The 17,423-nt window shown below is 38.9% G+C and overlaps 1 protein-coding gene across 1 annotated transcript in view; it reads right to left on the reverse strand.

Annotated features, from left to right (window-relative positions):
* Positions 1 to 16,228: 16,228 nt before the first annotated feature.
* Positions 16,229 to 17,423, reverse strand: part of CMAS (cytidine monophosphate N-acetylneuraminic acid synthetase) — a 29,035-nt gene continuing 27,840 nt past the window's right edge. Inside the window, exon 8 of the mRNA XM_049783818.1 lies at positions 16,229 to 16,427. Coding sequence (XP_049639775.1) covers positions 16,237 to 16,427 — 191 coding nt within the window. The 3' untranslated portion in view covers positions 16,229 to 16,236. The remainder of the gene's footprint in view (positions 16,428 to 17,423) is intronic.

Below are 17,423 nucleotides of genomic sequence, written 5' to 3' on the forward strand. Positions count from 1 at the left end.
AGCATTTAATTTAGAAGCAGTTAGGCCTTGGTGGATATAGAAGAGTTTTCAATTCCATGTAACAATAATTTAGATTGGGGTCATAGGGAATTACTTTAATACTTTCAAATCTTTGATCATTTGCAAAGACAAATCTTGCATTTATATACTTGGATTTCAAAAGATGTACTATTTCCCATTCTTTGGGTAAACTAAAAAGCATTATTTTTTCTAAAAAAAATATTTTTTTCTTTACAATAGTTACAAGGTAGTTCATAATACAGCTGGTGTTGTTTTTATTTTTACAGATAAAGTTCTTTGAGACTGAGTTAGTCTGGGTTTCCAGTTCATTAATTTCTGCTCTAAGGTTTATTATTTCCTTCTGCCTACCTCGTTTTAGTTCCTTTTTGGCTTTTTTTGAAATTTTGTAAGCTGTGCTATTATATTATTTATGTAAGCCCTTTCTTCCTTCTTGATGAATGCTTGTAAGTTATAAATTTTCTTCTTAATACCACTTTCGCTGTGTCTCACAAATTTGATTTTTGTTTTTATTTCGGATTTTGGTTTTTGGGTCAGACTCGGTAGCACTCAGGGGTTATTTCTCGCTCTATGCTCAGAAATTGCTCCTGGCAGGCTCAGGGGACCATATGGGATGCCAAGACTCGAACCAATGACCTTCTGCCTGCAAGACAAATGCCTTACCTCCATGGTATCTCTCTGGCCCCAAGATGTCACAATTTTATTTTATTTTTATTTTTATTCTTTTTGGTTTTTGGGTCACACCGGCAGCGCACAGGGGTTACTCCTGGCTCCACGCCTAGAAATCGCTCCTGGCAGTCTCAAGAGACCTTATGGGATGCCAGGATTCAAATCAATGACCTTCTGCATGAAAGGCAAACCCCTTACCTCCATGCTATCTCTACGGCCCTAAAATTGATATTTTGTATCTTAATCCTCATTAGTTTCCAGGAACATTTTGATTTCCTCTTTGATTTCATCTCTGCCCACTAGTTTTTTAGTAGTAAGCTGTTTAATTTCCAGGTGCTAAAGGTTTTTTTTTTTTTTTTTTTTTTTTTTTTTTTGCATCTGTTTATAATTCACTTCTATTTTCAGTGTATTGTGATCTGGGAAGATAGTTGAAACTATTTCTATCCTCTTGATTTTATAGAGGTATGTTTTGTGTCCCAGCATGTGGACTATCTTGGAGAACGTTCCATGTGTATTGATAAAAAATGACATGCCTCAGGAATATAAAAACACAATATAAAATGCCCTCTGCATTCTTATGTTCGGCACAGCATTACTTACAATTGCAAGAATTGGGAAACAACTTAGGTGCCCAACAACAGATGAGTGGCTAAATAAACAGTGGTATATTTACACATGGAAAATAAAGTCATGAAATCTGCTTATACCTGGATGGACATGGAGACTATTATGCTGAGTGAAATGAGCCAGAGTGAAAGAGATAGAATATTATCGCTCATTTGTGGGATATAAGAAAAATAAGGTTATATGGTAAGGTTACCCAGAGACAATAGAAAGGTCAGTAGGTCCAGTCCAGAGTTAGAAAGCTGGCCACAAAGAGCAGTGAATATAGATAGAGTTGGGTCTACTAGGAACTGATTGCTCTGGACAAGAACTTGGCACTGAAAATAGAGAGTCACAGTTTCAAAAAGGAAAGAGACTGAAAGAAACAATTTTCTGCTCTAGAACAAGGCAGTCATGGGGCTTAGGAGTAGAAGAGAAATGGGAGACATCAGTGATGAGAAAGGTGCACTGGTAAGGGATGGTGCATATTATATAACTAAACCACAACATTGAAAATTGTGTAACCACAATGCTTAAATAAATTTTGTGGCCATACTCAGCACTGCTCAGGAGTTACTTCTGGCTCTGTGCTTTAGAAATCGCTCCTGGAAGGCTCAGGAGATCATATGGGATGCCAGGGATTAAACCCAAGTCTATACCATGTCAGCTGCATACAAGGCAAATGCTTTATGACTGTGCTGTCACTCCATCTCTGCTTAAATAATTTTTATAAAAAATAATACGTGTACAGTTTTCAAGCCATATATATAAACTAAGCCACTCTCTTCCATTTCTTACTTCAAAGCCAGTTTATCTTTCTTTAGTTTTAGCCTGATCTATCAAAAGGTAACAGGACAGTGTTGAAGTCTCCCACTATTATTCTGTTGTTATTGTTGTATTTCTTTAAGTCTATTAGTAGTTGTTTTAAGTATTTTGCTGGACCCTTGTTGGCTGCATATATATATATATATATATATATATATATATATATATATATATATATATTTAGGAATGTAATTTCTTCTTGGTGTAAATATCCCTTGAATATCAAGAAATGTCCATCTCTGTCTCTTATAACCTTTTAAAAGTAAAGTCTGTTTTGTTTTGTTTTTACTAGTATGGCCACACAAGCCTTTTTAAGACAGTTGTTTGTTTGAAGGATTGTCCTTCAACTTTTGACTTTGAGTCTGTCTTTGCTCTGAATATTCAGATGTGTTTTTTGCAGGTAGAAAAATGGCAAAATGTTGGATTCAATTTTATGATCTATTTGGCAACTCTATGTCTCTTGATTGGTGCATTTAGTCTATTGAAGCTGGGAGAAATTATTCTTGTGGGATCCTGTGTCACCTTTTTTTTTAGAAATTTTGTGTTTGTGGTGTCTGTCCTGCCTTAAAGAAGACCCTTTAGTTCTTCTTTAAAGTTGATATTTTTCTATGAATTTTCTGAGCTGTTGTTTATCCATGAAGCTGTATATCTATTCTTCCTTCAAACATGAATGAAAGTCTGGCTAGGTTAAGTATCCTTGCAAAATGTTCATTTCATTGAATTGTCTTCAATATATCTCACCACTGCCTTTGGGTTTGAGGCTTGCTTGTGATAAATCTGCTGTACATTTTGTGTTTGCTTATTTATATGTGATTTTCCTTTTTGATCGTTCTGTTCCCAGCATTCTATATATCTGTATGGTTTTTATTGTAAATAGGATGTGTCGTAAAGTGTTTTTATTTGGATATCTTTTAACTGGCATTCTTTAAGCATGATTCTAGGATTCTTCAGCTCTGGGGATTTCTCAGAGATGATGTCTTTGATTGTTGCTTCTTCATAGATGTTTTCTTCCTGTCCTTCTGCATCCCAATGATTCTTATGTTGCTCCTGCTAAATTTATCCCAAATATCCATCGTTTTCTCTTTATTCATTTTAAGAGTATTTTTTATTTTCTGTTCACTTACTTTTTTTTTATAAATTATCTTTATTTAAACACCGTGATTACAAATGTAATTGTATGATTACAGTCATGTAAAGAACACCCCCCTTCACCAGTGCAGGATTCCCACCACCAATTTCCTGGATCTATCTACTCCCCACCCCACCCACACCTGTACTCGAGACAGGCTTTCTTTTCCCCTCATTTATTCACATTGTTATGATAGTTTTCATTGTAGTTATTTCTCTAACTGCACTTATCACTCTATGTGGTGAGCTTCATGTCATGAGCTGCACCTACATGGGAAGATGGGGGGAAATAAGGGTTGGGACTGAGACAGTAAAATATTAGAAATGAAGTTTGTAGGGCAGTATCAGGTCACAATACAAGATGGATGTTATGGATATATAAAATATATGCATACAATACTATTAATAAGAAAACAAGGAGAAAAAAATTCCAGTGACTGTCCCAACATAAACCAGTGCTAGAACTGCCTGCCCTCCTCCCAACGCGCATTCCTATTAGTGTAGGGAGAGGTAGAGGGGAAGCCCGAGGACCACTAAGAGTCCACCTGAACCCACTTCTGGCCATCTGAACTGGCACCCAGGGAAGGCCTGGAGTCAGGGGGAAAAGACAAGGATGGCTGGGGGCCTGCCAAGCCTCCCAGAACTCCACAGGCTAGGAAGAAGGGCTCCGATATGGGGCCTCCCCAAACCCCATACCTGGCAAGAGCTGGTCTCCAGAATCAGAGAGGAAACCGGAAGTCAGATGTCTGCCCGCCCTCCTCCCCATGCACCTCCCCCCTGGAGTACAGAGGGAGGGGGAAGCCTGAGGACCACTAAGAGTCCACCTGAACCCACTTCTGGCCATCTGAGCTGGCACCCAGGGAAGGCCTGGAGTCAGGGGAATAAGAGGGGGTAGGCTATGGGGCCTGCCAAGCCTCCCAGCACTCCCCAACTTAGGGAGAAAGCCTCCAGCATGGGGTCTACCCAAACCGCATGCCTGGCAACAGTTGCATAAGCTCAGTTTTTCTGATCTTTTAGTTCAGTGTGAAAATTTCTAATTTCAGTTGACAAATCCTCTTGATGCTTAATTGTGCTCCAGTCAAGTCTATCGATGCTTTTTTTGAGCTCCCTGAACATTTTCCATAATTCTACTCTAAACTTCTTATTTTAGAGGATACCTAGCTGTTTCCTACTTTTTAGATTATTAGAGGAGCCATCTTGATTTTTGTAAATATGGGGGTGTACCGCAAAATTACTCCATTGGTAAGACTGTAGATTGCTTCTTACAATGTGCAGAAATGGAATTCAGGAGTTACAAGATAAGCCGTGCTTTTTGGTGTGGGTCCTGGAGAGATTATAGTCCTTGGTGTGTCTAGGCTGGCTCAGCAGAAAGAGGCAGAGAGCATGGCCGCCGTTCTTTATAAGTCTCTGGGTACTCAATCACACGGCAGAAATTGGCCCCAGATTTTTTGGGTGGGGACATCTTACCGGGTGTGGGTCCTGGATAGATTATAGTCCTTGGTGTGTCTAGGCTGGCTCAGCAGAAAAGAGGCAGAGAGCATGGCTGCCATTTTTTATAAGTCTCTGGGTACCCAATCACATGGCAGGAATTGGCCCCACATTTTTTGGGTGGGGACATCTTACTGGGTATGGGTCCTGGAGAGATTATAGTCCTTGGTGTGTCTAGGCTGGCTCAGCAGAAAAGAGCCTGTTCACTTATTTTTTGTTTGTTTGTTTGTTTTTGGGCCACACCCGTTTGATGCTCAGGGGTTACTCCTGGCTATGAGTTCAGAAATCACCCCTGGCTAAGGGGGACCATATGGGATGCCAGGGGATTGAACCATGGTCTGTCCAATGCTAGCGCTTACAAGGCAGACACCTTACCTCTAGCGCCACCTTCCCGGCCCCATGTTCACTTATTTTAAGACTGCCAATTTCTTCTGTTTATTGAAGGTGTGCATTTCATCTTCCAAGTCACTGATTCTGTACTCAGCAACTGTTTCTCTGCTGATTTTTTGGGTGGGGACATCTTTACAGGCTTTACAGTGAGGTTTTCATTTCACCTACCATGTTTTTCAGCCCTTATATTTCTGATTGAAGCTTTCTCATTTCTACTCTCATATCTTCTTGAGTCACGGACTCTCTGTTCCATGGTTTCTTTAAGCTCTTTGAACAGTTTTAACATTTTATTTCTAGAGCTCTTATAAAAGAGGTCATGCTGTTGTTGGTTGAGTTTTCAGAACTTTCATCTTGAAGTCATAAGGTGTGGTGGTATTCTACATTGTTTACTCATTGTGACCTTTGCTGTTTTTATGTATTATGGTGAGACTCCTTGACTAGAAGGAATGTGCGATGATGGAGTGAAGTGGCGTGGATGCACTCTTGACTAGGCATATATACCTCAGTTCAATACAAAATGGTGCTTTTATTAGTCTAAACTCTGCCCACAGCCCACAGCAGCTCCTGCTGCTGTTGATCAACAACTTCTCTCTCTCTCTCTCTCTCTCTCTCTCTCTCTCTCTCTCTCTCTCTCTCTCTCTCTCTCTCTCCCAGCTATGCTTTTGGCTGGGCTCACACGTCACAGTTGAATTCAAATGGCCTAGAATTACTTTTAAAGAAAATATTTGTTAATACTTATTTGTTAATATTTATTAATACAGATATTGCTTAACTTGGAAACTACTTTTGTCCTTTTTGGTGGTATTTTTTTTAATGTTCCTATCTTTGGAAAATCAGAGCTTATCCAGAAGATATTCAATTTGGCAAATATGTTTTTAGAAACTATTTCCTAGGAACCAAGTTTTTCAAATGGAGTAAAAATACAGCCCTGTTCTTCAGAAAGTTGTAATCTAGACAGTAATACAAGATGATAACAACTCTACTGGCAACATGAGGCAACTATATTCAGAGTTTTTACACAGATTAAGGAGAATTTTCTTCTTAGAATGTAGTTAAGTAGTTAATATTGGAACTGGAACTAAAAGCATGATAAGACTTTTACCAGGAAACCGACAGAGACAAATACATTTCCACAAAGAACTAACCACAACAAGAACAACTCAGAACTGCATGGAATTCAGTAGTGTTTTCTAGAAAAGGCAGGTGGATTCATGAAGCAGAATGAGGGAGAAAAATCTGGGTCCAGAGAGTAAAGACATTGTATATTAAGAGGCTTTTCTTACACATACACACCTTATAGATCACTGTTGGAGGATAATTAGTAGTCAGTAGTAGATAATGGACTTAGTGAGATAGGTTTGAAGAGAGAACCCCAACTCCAATGGAAATTAAACAGTTCCAAGACAAAGTAATAAAAGATCAGGCAGAAGTGGGAAGCCAGTCAGATTCAAGCTTAGCTAAATGGAAAACACTTTCTGTGATTAAGGACAGAAGCATATTGAGGGGGGTTGGAAAGCAGAAGGAGAAGAAGGGGAATGACCATTCAGGATGATCTCTCATGCTGAGAGAAGAAGCTGGAGAAAGGACAGGCACAAGATGACATGAGAGTCTGAGAGAGATGCAGAGTATAGGAAAGGATGAGGAGGGCCTGAGAAAGAAGCTAACTAGGGCAGAAGGAACATAGGAAAGGAGAGTGAGAAAGAAAAGGGGAGAAATGCCTTTGATAAGAAAGACAGTAAAAATGAGGATGTTCTGAGTTTAGTGGATTCCAGTGCTACTATTGACATCTCTTATCTCTGCCCTTTGAGATTCAATTAGCAAAACAATGTTCACACATCTATAAACTTGAGAAAATTTAATTAGATTAAGTTCATCTCACCTACTAATGCCTTCCTAGGGATACTTGTAAATATACCCAGGAAATCACAGCTCTGTAACCGTAGCTAGCAACATTAACTTAAGGACATTTTAATTCTCACTAGCAAGTACCATATTTTATGGCATATAAAGTGACTTTTTAACCCATGATAAACTTCTTAAAAGTGAGGGGTCATCTTATATGTTGGCATACGGCATGGTGAAACTTACTCCAGTTTGAGGTTCGAGTGATCTGCCCCCTCTTACAGCTGCATCCCATCCAGTTGCCAGGCATCATCACTCAGTCCTCTGCTTGTCCTAATTCATCTTTCAGGGCACACACAAGAGCTGTGTTACTGAGTTAACTGAGTTACTGAGCTCTGCATCCCATTCACCTGACAGATATCATCACTAATATGTGGCTTTCCTGTGCTCAATCCTCTGTGCAGCTTTTATGGGACACAGAGGTAGTCTTATACAGCAAGTATAGTCCAAACCGTATATTTTAACAGGAAAAGTAGGGGGTCGTCTTATATGCCAGAAAATACGATAGTACTCTAGCATTTACTCTAACTGCACAGAGGATAACAGTGGATACAACCTCACTGCTATCTGTTAGTAAATCTGGACTCCATGAGAAATTGAGCAAAATGGCAGGTCAATAGAACTCATTGACTATCTTCCTTGTATTTGCTGACTGGGGTGAGATTTTAGTGTATATCACTTAAGAAGAATGTCAAATAAATGACTGAAATTCATCAGTCAAATTCCTTGACACACAGAAAAATTGTCACTTTACAGGTAATTTGTGACTGCTGTTGTCTTCAAGGTCATACATAGAGCTGAATGTTCCAAAAAAAATGACCATTGTTGCCATGAATTAAAGGTAACTATGAAGAATGTAAGTATAAGGTAATAACTGTGAAGAATCCAATTATACTCACATATTAAAATTTAGGGTGAAAGTTACAGGTGTATTGAAAGATACATTGAAAGAAATACTTTGCATGTTTCAGTATTGCTTATAAGAGGAAAATCTAAAATCCACTTAAATGAACACTAATCATAAGCTATTCAGTATATTGTGTCTTACCATTCATTTTTGGAGTTAGAAAAACTAGAAAGAATGTGTTCCTGCCACTGATCATAGTCTTAGTACATATCAGGCTATGACTCAATATATCTTATTGAACCAATAGACTTTTTGGGAAGATTTTCATATCATGCATTCACTTTAATGAATTAGTGGGGCCGGAGCAGTGGCACAAGCAGTAGAACATTTGCCTTACATGCGCCAATCTAGGGAAAACTACTGTTTGATCCCCCAGAGTCCCATATGGTCCCCCAAGCCAGGAGCGATTTCTGAACGCATAGCGAGGAGTAACCCCTGAGTGTCACTGGGTGTGGCCCAAAAAGGCAAAATAAAAAAAAATCTAATTCTACTCAACTATAAATTTTATCCTATGCATATGAATTGGTAAAATGATCATAGTCCAGGGGTGGCGAACAAGTTCAACACAAAGAGCCGAAATTTTAAACTTGAGAGTCAGAGAGCCACACCACGCAGTGACCTGCCAAAGCACACAAACACTCACACAAAGCATATAATTTTAACAATAATCTATTAAACACACATTGCATTTTGCCATTTTGAGTGAGAGTAAAAATCTTGCAGTGATGGTGAGTTGTGTGCTGCGTCCTCCACACTAAGAACTCACGGCAAGATGTGACCCAACATGTGACACACGAGTCCCCTGCTCGCTGGTCTGTGCAGTTGTTTCCGAGGGATGGGAGACGGGAGGACGCAGCCTGGGGTATGGCGGGACTATGCGCTCGAAATTCTCTCTCAGAGGTCCCCCCTCAGAAGCAGCAGAACAAAATCCAAACTTGTCAAAGAGCCACAGTATACAAAATGACAAGAGGCAATTCATTTTGGCTAGGAGCCACATGCGGCTTGAGAGCCGCGTGTTCGCCACCCCTGTAATAGTCAAGTAACTATTATAATTGTGTGGTTTTTAGGTGGTTTACATGTATACATATGTGTGTATTTGCTCATGAAGAATAGCTTCTATAAGAACTCATAATAAACAATTTGTTAAGCAATTCAGCTTAGTTTATTTATTTTATTTGTGTTGGACCACATCTGGTGGTATTCAAGGCTTACTTCTGTTCTGTGCAAAGGGATCACTTTTGGCAGTGTTCAAGACCATATATGTGGGGCTTTGTGGGGTGCTGATGATCAAACCCAGGTTGGCTCCATGCAAAGCAAGCCCCTCCCCTGCCATACTATCTCTCTGGCCTTGTTTTCTATTATTTATTTTATTTTACTTATTTGTATTTTCTGAAACCACATATGTAGTTATATGTTTGAATTCAATCTTATTTTGTGGTGCTGAGAACCTTATATATCCCACCTGGGATGTGACTTTAACAGTAGAGCACATATCTCTAAGGATCTTTTGCTTTTTTGCTTTTTATTTTGGACTCACACCCAGCAGGGCTTAGGACTTATTCCTGATTCTGTGCTAAGGTATCACTCCTAGCAGTGTTCAGGGACAATGTGGGGTACCAGGAATTAAACTGGCTTGGACATGTATAAGGTTGTAGTTACCTCTGTACTGATTGTCCCCAGGATTTTTTTCTTTAAAGTGGTAAAAAAGGATGAATAAATAAATCACAAACTGTTAGCAGATAATACTCATATCATATTTTGTATTTTTGAATTTTGTACTTCAATTAGTAAGCCAAAGAATAGACATATATTAGGTGCATGTACTGTTTCTAAAAACCACCACAAACTAAGAATAATAAATTATCAATATAATTAGTATTTACTAATTTTATTACCCTCTCTATGAAGGGGAGTCATGGGGAATAAAAATTCAATTTGAACAAAGTTTAAAGTCATATATTTTATGTTAAAGCACCTTTTATTTAAAATGGCCAAAGCACTGATATACATATAAAGTGAATTATAAGGCTTTTATTTTTCTAATACTGTAAGTTACTTAATAAAGACTTGCTTCCATTTACAATATCTTCTAAGGCCCATGATCCTCTCAGGCTCTTGGCACCTTGAACCTTGAAGGAAAATCTCTTAGGGGACCCAGTCTGAGCCAATCTATATCTATGATATATAGGCACACACAGTATGCAGCTAAAATAGGATTTTGTTCTAAACTTGCTATTTATCCCCAATGTTTAATATCCAATTTATTCCACCAGAGCCGAGAAAAACAGATCTTGTTTCTTGATTATTTAGCTTGTGCCTTTATCTTTCCAAAATCCCTGGAGTTTGAAGCAGCTATAAAGGTGAAAAGAGAAGGGAGATGTGGAAAGAATGAAGAGACAACATCCTTCCTAACTAACTAATGTCTCTGGAGCAAGGGCTTATTTCCAATTCAGTGGCTCAAAATGAATTTTAATTTGAAGGAGTTCGACCAACTAGTAATGGGCCAGCTGCTCAGTAATGGACAATTCAGTGAATTGCAAACAAGGGATTCACTTCCAGCAAGTAATTAAAAATCATTAGATAAGTATACAAGGTAATGGTACCCATAAGAGCACAATTTGGTACAAGTCTTGTTTGATTCCACTTTTGCTGAAAACCTATATCCTCGTGTTCAGCTTCTGATTGGCAAAAGAGGTTAGTATAAGACCTCATTGTTGTAGAATGACAATGAAGAGAAATTCCATGGGCCTCAGGGAATGTATTAAACTTCAGGCTGGAAGGGACGAATGAATGACTGGGTTCTCGCATTAACTAGCTCAATTGATATTACCAGATTGTGATGAGAGGGGAAGTAAAAGATAGACATGACCTCAGATCTTGGCAAAAGATCCTAAGTATTCTAGTGATGGTGAAGCTGTAGAAATTTTGTATATAATTTGGTAACCGTGTTACCTAAACTACAATAAAACATAAAAGGAGGCTTGGTTAGGTTGAGTCTATTCTTGGAGTGAAAAAATGAAATTATAGGTGATTGCCGATAACTCTTTCTCACTCCATCAAGAAATTAAGGAAGAAAATTCCAGAGAACTTGGCTTACATTTTTCTCTATATAGCACAGGCAAGGACATAGTACAACACCTCTAGGGCCACTACTACTGAGAAATGAGAAGACAAGGATAATGGGAAACAGAGGGCTGGAGAAGGACAGAACATGGAAAGAAAAGTGAGTCCTATCCATAGTTTGGTCATCTCTGCTGCCCTTCTCTAGCCAGTCCTGCTACACAGAACCAGTTGGACTTCCATGAAGGGGAATTAACTAAGTTTCCTCATTCCCCATCCTGTCAGTGGCTTCCAGAAGGGTTTGTTTTTCTTCAGAGTTTATGTCCAAAAGTAGGGGGTGATGGCTAACACAAAAGGATGGTGGGAAAACACTGCAGGCCTGAACTTGTGTGTAGGGAGGCCATAGAAGATCCAGAGGGTTCATGAGTTGGGTGGCAGTAGTCTTGGGAATATAAGTAATAATATGAACTCATGTTTTATCACCTTGTATCTGACTTCAGTATTTATCGCCCTCTCTGTGTCTCAGTTTCTCCATCAGTAATTTAAATACCTTAGGGGTCTGAGTTGTATGACATCCTTGGAACCCCACAGTGACCTACGCTCCCAATTGACATACTTAAAAAGCCAAAAATGAGTCCCTGGCTACTTGAACACTGCTTAGGAGCACCTTCAGTTTTGTTGTTTCTTTTGGTTTAGGAGCCACACCTGACAGTGCTCAGGATTTACTCCTGGCCCACTCTTGGTGAGCTCAGGGGACCATACTGTTTACTCAGTAAGGCTAACACTCTCTGCCTGCTATACTTTTTATCTAGCCTTATGTTTATGGAGATTTGTGAAGATTAAAGGCATTTAAGATAGGCTCTTCTGGCCTGAGGTAACTGGCTGACTAGCCTGGGCAGCTTGGGGACAAGCTTGTCTGACTAGCTCTCTGGAAGGTGCCAGAACATTTATCTCGCCCATATCCACATCCATTCAGCTTAACCTTTGGCCTTGCTGTTCTCAGGGTCAATTCCAAAATGCTGTTAGAAATAACCTTGTTTTTACGTGTTTTGTGGTGAGAAAGACTAAAACAAAATTTGTTTCACAAAGATTTCCTTTACAGGAAAATGCTTTTCTATGTATGGAAGCTGAATCGCGAAAACGTTATTAAATCTCACTAAACTTCCCATTAGTTAATTGACGCCATATTTTTAAAAACTAGTTCTGTAGTGCCACCTAGTGTCCAAAATGTGAACCACTGAGTATTTTTTTTTTTTTCAGCATCCAGAGAATTAACATCTCCATCAACACAGGTAGAATAGAATATTAGACCGTGAAAGGTAATGCCTCCAGCAAGTGTGTTTAGACTCAGGACAATCTAATGGTCAGAGAAAAAACTATTCAAATAATAAGGTAAGTATGGGCGGGCCAGGTAAATCCTTGCTAGCTCCCATCCCCAATCAGTGTAACAACTTTTCTTCTGTATTATTCATTCACTTCAATCAAACATCAGTATATTCACAGCTGTGGATTCAGAAGGGAACATTATGTGGTTTCTTACAGGTCCCCCCCTCATTTGACGTTTGACTTTGCTAAGTGGTTTGAGACACATGGCTTTTGGCTAATGAGAAAGATGAAGTTAGAATTCTTAAATGTTAACTTAATTATCGTCACCACTCTCACCAGAAAGAGCATTTAGAGACTATACATAAACTGGGTACTCTTCTAAATATACTAATTACATTTCTGATTTACTTTCCACAATCCTGAGTTGATATATAACTTCAGTTACAGCAAGCAATCTAGAGAAGTTAACTTGTACAATGCAAATAACAGCATAATTGTAAGGTATAAACCCAAAATGTTCAAGTATCTTTTTTTTCTAATTTCAGGTCTGTCTCTCTTACACATCCTCATACGTACACACATCCTTGATGTGTGCTAGATGGTCAGCAATGCGTCACTCTGGTAGAAATGGAGCTGAAGTCCATTTGAGAGTTTCCTTAGGAGTCAGAAAGATGATGTAGTATCCAATATCACCTTCTTGCCATTGTGAGATTGCCATGCAAAGAAGTCTAGGTTAAACTCTTTTAATGTCATAAGATTTCAAAAAGAGAAAGTTCTACATGAGCAGCATGTGAGTAAACCAGTTAGTAAGCCAGTCTAATCCCTCTAGTGGTCAGCAAAAGTAAACTCAGATGAAACTAGAATAACCATGATCTCACCTTGATTTGCTGATCCACAGAACTCTGAAGAAAGCTGCTTTAAGCTGATATATTTTGAAGGAATTCACTACACACACACACACACACTTGCTATTCTTTAAGAAACACACACACACACACACACTTGCTATTCTTTAAGAAAGACCATATGTTTGTTGTGCATGTTCTATAAAACTAAGAAAATTGAAATCCTATCAATTATATTTTGGACAACAGTGGTTAAAAAAAAAACTAGAAATCAGGGGCCAGGGAGAAAGTACAACTGACAAGGCATTTGCCTTGCACTAGGCCAATGCATAAGCCCCTGTACACCATATGGTCCCCTTACCTGAGTGCAGAACCAGGGTTAAGTTCTGAGCACCACCAGGTGTGGCACCAAAACAAAAGTAGAAATCAACTGGAGGAAAACTGGAAATTTTGCAAACATGTAGAAATTAAACACCACACGCCTGGATGATCAACAAGGATGAGGATTCAAAGGTAACTGAAAAGCTTTTGGAGACGAATGTAAATGGAAATACAGTATACCAAAATTTATGGAACCAACAAACCTCCTCCAGACTTTGTCTTTCACCTGAGAGACAAGAAATTTCATGGTCTGGAGAGGGGACAGCAAGAAAAAGAGAAGTGAAGCCAGGGGCTTGGGTCTCGTGAGGACCTGCTGACAAACATGGAGAAACAATATAGACTGTGGCCTCTAGTAATTTGTCACACTTAATGTTAGCCTGTCCTCAATCTCATGATTCATTAGTCATCGCCTGTTCCTGTCAAGTTTAGTGCATTATGCAGCTTTTGCTTAAGGAAAGCAAATGTTGGATGCTATGCCTTCTATGCATATGTTTTTCCTTTGGATTTTAGTTTTCTGACATTAAAATGGTTGCTTTTAAGTTTGTCCAAGTTTTCCTATTGTAAGGGGTTAGCAACTTGTAAATTCTTCCTATATCAGAACAGATAATCCACAATTTTTGAGTGGGAATGAATTGCTCCTGAAACTTGGGTTTGAATTGCTGGAATTAAACAAAGATTCAGCATATTTTTCATAGAATTCAGCATATTCTTCATTCTTTTCTGAGAGACAAATGATTTCACTGGTGACAGAAGCAGTTACAAAGTAGGCAATAAGAGATACTGTTGAAGAATAAATAAGAAACTTGCCTGGGTTGGAAGGGACCTTAAGAATAAGAAAGAACATGGGGCCGGCGAGGTGGCGCTAGAGATAAGGTGTCTGCCTTGCAAGCACTAGCCAAGGAAGGATCACGGTTCGATCCCCTGGCGGCCCATATGGTCCCCTCAAGCCAGGGGCAATTTCTGAGCGCTTAGCCAGGAGTAACCCCTGAGCATCCAACAGGTGCGGCCCAAAACAAAACAAAACAAAACAAAACAAAAAGAGTAAGAAAGAACAGAGGCTGGAGCAATAGAACAGTGGGTGGGGCATTTGACTTGTACCCCAGGACCTAGTTTCAATCCACAGCATCCCACAAGCCTGCCAGGTGTAATTTCTGAGCAGTGCCAGGAGTAACCCCTGAATGCTATCAAGTGTGTCCCCAAAGGAAAACAAAACAAAACAAAAAAAACAACAAAAAGAGAACTAAGGCTGGGAATAAGGTCATTAAGAGATTAATGGGTAAAGACTTGAGAGGTATCCAGGAGTCTAGCATATAAAAGTACCTGAGGTGGGGCAAAACACAAGGGAAATTTCAGGGTCAGCTTGAACATCTAGTGCAGGGGTTTCAAACTCAATTTACCTGGGGGTCGCAGGAGGCAAATTCGGGGTGATCCTTGAGTGCAAAGTCAGTAGCAAGCCTTGAACATTGGGTGGTGTGACCCAAACAACGAAAACAAAACAAAACAAAGAAAAGATTCCTCTAGGGCAGGGCCACAAAATGTTGTACAGAGGACCGCAAATGGCCTGCGGCCGCGAGTTTGAGACCCCTGATTGAGTGGGATGAACAAGAGCTGGAGTTAGAACTTTGGTTCTACCTTATATCTTACCTGTGTGGGAAACCAAAGAGTACAATGCAGTAAATCTAAGAGAAAAGTTTCCTCTACAGTTTAGCCTGAATTACTTGTTTCCTGAGAGTTTTACATGAACTATTTCTGCGGTGGACATCAATATAAATATTCCAGGGGAAACAGCAACTGTCTTCATTTATATATCAGATCTCATAATTAAAATCTAATGAGGTAAAAGAACTGAGTTCTGGTGGCCATATAATGATGATGATGGGCAAATTTATAAGGCATATTTTCTATAGTCTCTGAGTTAACCAGAGCTTATTACCCATGGACACAAGAGAGTCTATAGGGAGCTGTAGTAGAGGAAATGTCCTTCATATATGCTTGGACACATGAAGTATAGGTGCATGACACACCTGATGAGTAATAGCCTGCTTCCCAGGCTAATTGTAGGGTTAATATCTAAAGGAACTCATGGTATGTCTGACAAGTCTCTTATAGAGCAGCAAGGCAGTTTTCATCAAGTTTGTGAAATGCAGTTTTATTAAGAGTTAGTGTGTGTCTTATCAGACACACTTTCCAAATAAAATCTGGGTATCACAGAATGCACACATACACGCACACACAAATTTACAGGGTACAGTACAAAGATGATTCTGATGATTCTCACATTTACTAAAAGTCTGAAAAGGATGATCATTCATTTCTTTTTTTTTTTTTTTTTTTTTTTTTTTTTGGTTTTTGGGTCACACCCGGCATTGCTCAGGGATTACTCCTGGCTTTATGCTCAGAAATCGCTCCTGGCAGGCTTGGGGGACCATATGGGACACCGGGATTTGAACTGATGACCTTCTGCATGAAAGGCAGACACCTTACCCTCCATGCTATCTCTCCGGCCCTGATCATTCATTTCTAAATTGGTTTGCGGAACGAGAGAAAAGTAGCGAACAGTCAATTAGTTTGGAATAGTAATTTAAGACTGCTTTAAAAGATAGTGATCAAATCACATATACTCTAAACTACATGGAAATGAATATCATCAAAATTTAAAAAGAGTTGAATCTAAAGACTTTCAGACACTAATTTTTATTTTTGGCATGAATTATTGACTTTTTCCATTAGCAGGAAAATGTGCTCTGCAAATTCTCGGAGGGCCCCACGGCCACCATTAGATTTGCAGATATAACTAACAGCTTTCTGAGCCGTGGCGCAGGCGTTGGCTGGAACACCACTGAGGCCTACTTTCTTCAAGCAGGCTTCATCAGACACTTCATTTCCTGTAGGTGTAAAAGAAGGAAAGACCTGGTTGAATATTTAATGTGACAAAGATTTTCTTTTCAAAATAATGCAGAAAGTAACCAGTAAGTAACTATGGTACTTTCAATGAAGCTTCAGGCACTGCAGAACCAGAAAGAACATCTTAGCACCACTGGTCCTGCTGCCCCTCCACACACCCCCCGCCAACAAAAATCACAGAAGGATTGGGCCAAGAACTCAAAATGGCTGGCATGAATGGCTTGCACATGTGAAGCCTTGAGTTTGATCCCCTGAGCACTGCTAAAGTGGCCCTGGTAGCTTCCAGCATTACCACATTGCTATGTCTGAGCATGGATATCAGGAGTATCTCTGAATTATCTAAGGATTTATCCAGTGAGGAAATAGGAGTATGAGGGGGTTAATCAAAAACAATGTCACCAGTTTGATGAAACAAAATTATGTTAAAATATTTTAAAGTATAACTGAAATCTATGCCTTTTTTTTTTTTAAAGAAATTCAACCTTAGTTCTTATTCATTATATAAGGAGAAGGGAATACACTTTTTGGTTATTATACATATTATACTTGCTAAATTTTCCATGTATTATGATTAAACCATTTTATTAAGAAAAATCTTATACATATAATAACCACAAGTTCATAAAAATGTTTGGGGCATTTATATTTTCTCTATGGGATCAAACCTGGGTTTAATCTCTAGGATCTCATATAGTTCCTTGAGCATTTCTAGGAGTGTTCCCTGAGCACAGTGTTGAATGTGGCCCCTGAAAGAGGGGGGAAATATATATATATATTTCTGATCCCATAGAGAAAATATAAATGCCCCAAACATTTTTATGGACTTGGGGTTCATATATATATATATATATATATATATATATATATTATATATATTACATATAATATATATATATATAAATTTACTTTTCTATTCTCCACACCTTGATATTTTATAGGATATAAGAAGAATTCCAGGCATCAATATTTTACCCCCA

The sequence above is a fragment of the Suncus etruscus genome, chromosome 11 (genome assembly GCF_024139225.1).
Source record: "Suncus etruscus isolate mSunEtr1 chromosome 11, mSunEtr1.pri.cur, whole genome shotgun sequence".
Taxonomy (NCBI): domain Eukaryota; kingdom Metazoa; phylum Chordata; class Mammalia; order Eulipotyphla; family Soricidae; genus Suncus; species Suncus etruscus.